Source organism: Chaetura pelagica, unplaced genomic scaffold (assembly GCF_000747805.2).
Source record: "Chaetura pelagica isolate M959 unplaced genomic scaffold, ChaPel_1.0 scaffold67, whole genome shotgun sequence".
Taxonomy (NCBI): Eukaryota; Metazoa; Chordata; class Aves; order Apodiformes; family Apodidae; genus Chaetura; species Chaetura pelagica.
In genome coordinates this window covers 5425432-5428099 of record NW_009954107.1, presented here as the reverse complement: position 1 = coordinate 5428099, position 2668 = coordinate 5425432, and the positions used below count along the sequence as shown (strand labels likewise).

Here is a 2668-nt window from a genome sequence, read left to right as displayed (position 1 = left end):
CAGCGAGGACCTGGGCCGGCGGCACTGCAGGCTGCCGTCCCCAGGGCACGGCTCCCATCCCCGGCGCCTCAGTCGCCGGCCCCTGCCCTTAATGAGTTTCTTTGCAATCCAAAAAGAAACGAGTTTTAATGTTACATCCTTATCTTTGGAAGAGCGCGGTTTTCTTGCCTAGGCGACGTCGCTTGTTAAACAATCAGCGGCTGAGCCCCTGAAAGGAGAGGCATTGCACCCTTCTTGCTGAATGCACTTCTTAGTGCATATAACGCCAGGGCCTTTTGATGTCTCACAATGCGTGTTACGCCCAAAGATTGTCTCTTTGGACAGATCTACAACGCTTGGCTTCATGTTTGGAAGTTAAATGGACAGCGAGGTTGTTGAAACTCCCACGCTTCAAACTAGCGCAGGCACTCGGTATATTCGCCCGTTGCTTTCCATGAGTGAAAGAGGCAGGGGTGGAGGGAAGGGGCTGCGGGGCGGCCGTTCCCTGGCTTAATCCGCGCTCCGAGGCAAAGCGGGGGGAGAAACAACCCAGCCCGAACTTTTCCTCTCTTTTCTTTTCTTTACTTTATTCTTTGGCAGCCTTAAAATAAGAGCTATGTGCAAAGCGTGCGCCCTGCATAGGTAGCTTGTGTCTCGAAGTCTCTGGCAAGGTTGCTGCTCCATGAAATCAAAATTTATGATTATTCAAATGTTGGGGACTGTGAAAAGAGAGGAAGAAAGAGAGAAAATTAATATTGCAGCTGTTCTTCTGATTAATGAGAGATAATTGCTCATGAAAAGTCACCCCTGTGGCATTTTGTTGTCTCCTGGATCTTTGTTCTTTTCCACTATTATTGAGGACTTTCTTCAAGACTAAGCGGTTCTTTTCAATTTTTGGTATTCAGAAAGTGTTGCTTGGTTACAGATAATGGAGAAATCTCGGGCTATATTGGGTAAGATGTGCCACAGACAGCAATATCACAATGCCACTCTCAGAAAAGGATGGATACAAGTTAACGATGCGCTTTCAATAAAACATTAATAGACTTGTTCACGCTTTTATAATGACCTCCTTAATGGGAGCTGGGGGCAGGTCCTGTCTTTTGCTTGCCTTCAGTTCACAAAACCGTGCTTCGAGATTGCCGATCGCTTTGGAAACTAATAGGAAATCAATGTTAGATTAGCGAATAAATGCGATTATAGCGCAGGAGCCCGCGGCCCCTCGCTTATCCACGCAGGGCTTGATTCTGAGCGGGGCTTTGCCGCCTGGGGAGTGACTCAGCCCGGGGCACATCCTGCCCAGCGCCACCGCATGTCACCCTGCCCTCATGTTTGCCACCAGGGCCGCGCCGCAGAGGTTGTTTTGGGTTTTTTTGGTTGGTTGGGTTTGGATTTGTGTGTATTTGGTTGTTGTTTGGGGTTTTGTTTGTTTGTTGTTTTGTTGTTTTTGTTTTGTTGGGTTTTTTTCTGATCTAAACGTGTCCCCGGGGTGCTGCGCTTTCCACGGGGGAACTTCCCTCCCGTGAACTCGACCAAGATGCGTGCCTGAAAGCCGGTGCTTTCTGCGGGCGGGCACGGCTTTTTCTTCTGCGCGGAGATGCGGGGGTGGGGGGAGGGAAGGGAAAGCGTTGCTTTTGTCATTTAAGCCGTGAATCTCTTCTACATAAAGGTGTTAGAGACATCTGGAAGAAAAGAGGGACCAGCACCCAGTCCGGCTCTCGGCGGACCAGGGGAGCGGCTCTGATGTTCTTTTTGAACTGCTCCACTTTCAAAAGGGGGCAATTTCGTTACATTCTCATTTGTTACACTGTCTTGAACTAAAGGCAGACAAAGCTATACTCTGTCACCCCGAGCAGAATGAAGGGAATCAAAGGATTTTCCCTTAAAAGGACTAATTTTCTCCTTGAATTATGAAAGTAATGGCTAGGTAACAGCCTGTGCTCTGTACCCAACTGCTTAATACCTTCTAAATCCTTCCACGTGGCTCTCCCAGTCGTAGCAATTAGAGCTCATTATAGGCTCATAAGAGCTCTCATTTCGGGGATTACTTAATGGACAATGAAATTTTATCGGACAGAATTATTGAAAAATAAAATTGTAACGAGGCCGATGTGATGTGGGCGCACGCCTTACATCATTCCGCCTGGTTTGGGATATCTTTGCTTTCAAATGACTTATTTTCTTGCTCTGGCTTTGAGGGGTAGGTTTTTCTTTGTGGGTTGTTTTGGATTTTTTTCTGTGGTAATTTTTTTCCCCCCGTCCTCTCTTTTATCACTGCACTTGGTTTATTATAACGATTACAAATTGCAATTTTGATCCGACTCTCGCTCTGCCTGCCTTCTCTTACCACAGCCCGCTCACCAGATCCACTCTCTCACTGCAGACAGTTTTTCCACTCAGGTAGATGGGGATTTTTGCATTATACTTTTCCAGGATAGCACCTCTCAAAGAAAAAAAAAAACCAACACAATCCATCAAAACATAGCAAACAAATAAACCAACAAAAACTAAAACACAGACATTAATTCAAATATCTACCAGATTAAAGGGGGGGACCCGGGCAAAATCTCATGCCTGTACACTGTGGCCGTGACTAAAATCTCACCGGCCCCACCGGAGTGCAGGAGGCAGAGCCCCGGGAGGGGCTCCCGCCCCAGCCCGGCAGCCGCGGTCCCCAGCGTCTCGGCGG

General features: G+C 47.8%; 1 protein-coding gene across 1 annotated transcript in view; it reads right to left on the bottom strand.

Annotated features, from left to right (window-relative positions):
- The window catches only part of CHIC2 (cysteine-rich hydrophobic domain 2), a 51709-nt gene that overhangs the window by 47948 nt on the left and 1093 nt on the right, over positions 1–2668 (bottom strand). The window contains exon 2 of the mRNA XM_010002529.1: positions 2327–2420. Coding sequence (XP_010000831.1) covers positions 2327–2420 — 94 coding nt within the window. The remainder of the gene's footprint in view (positions 1–2326; positions 2421–2668) is intronic.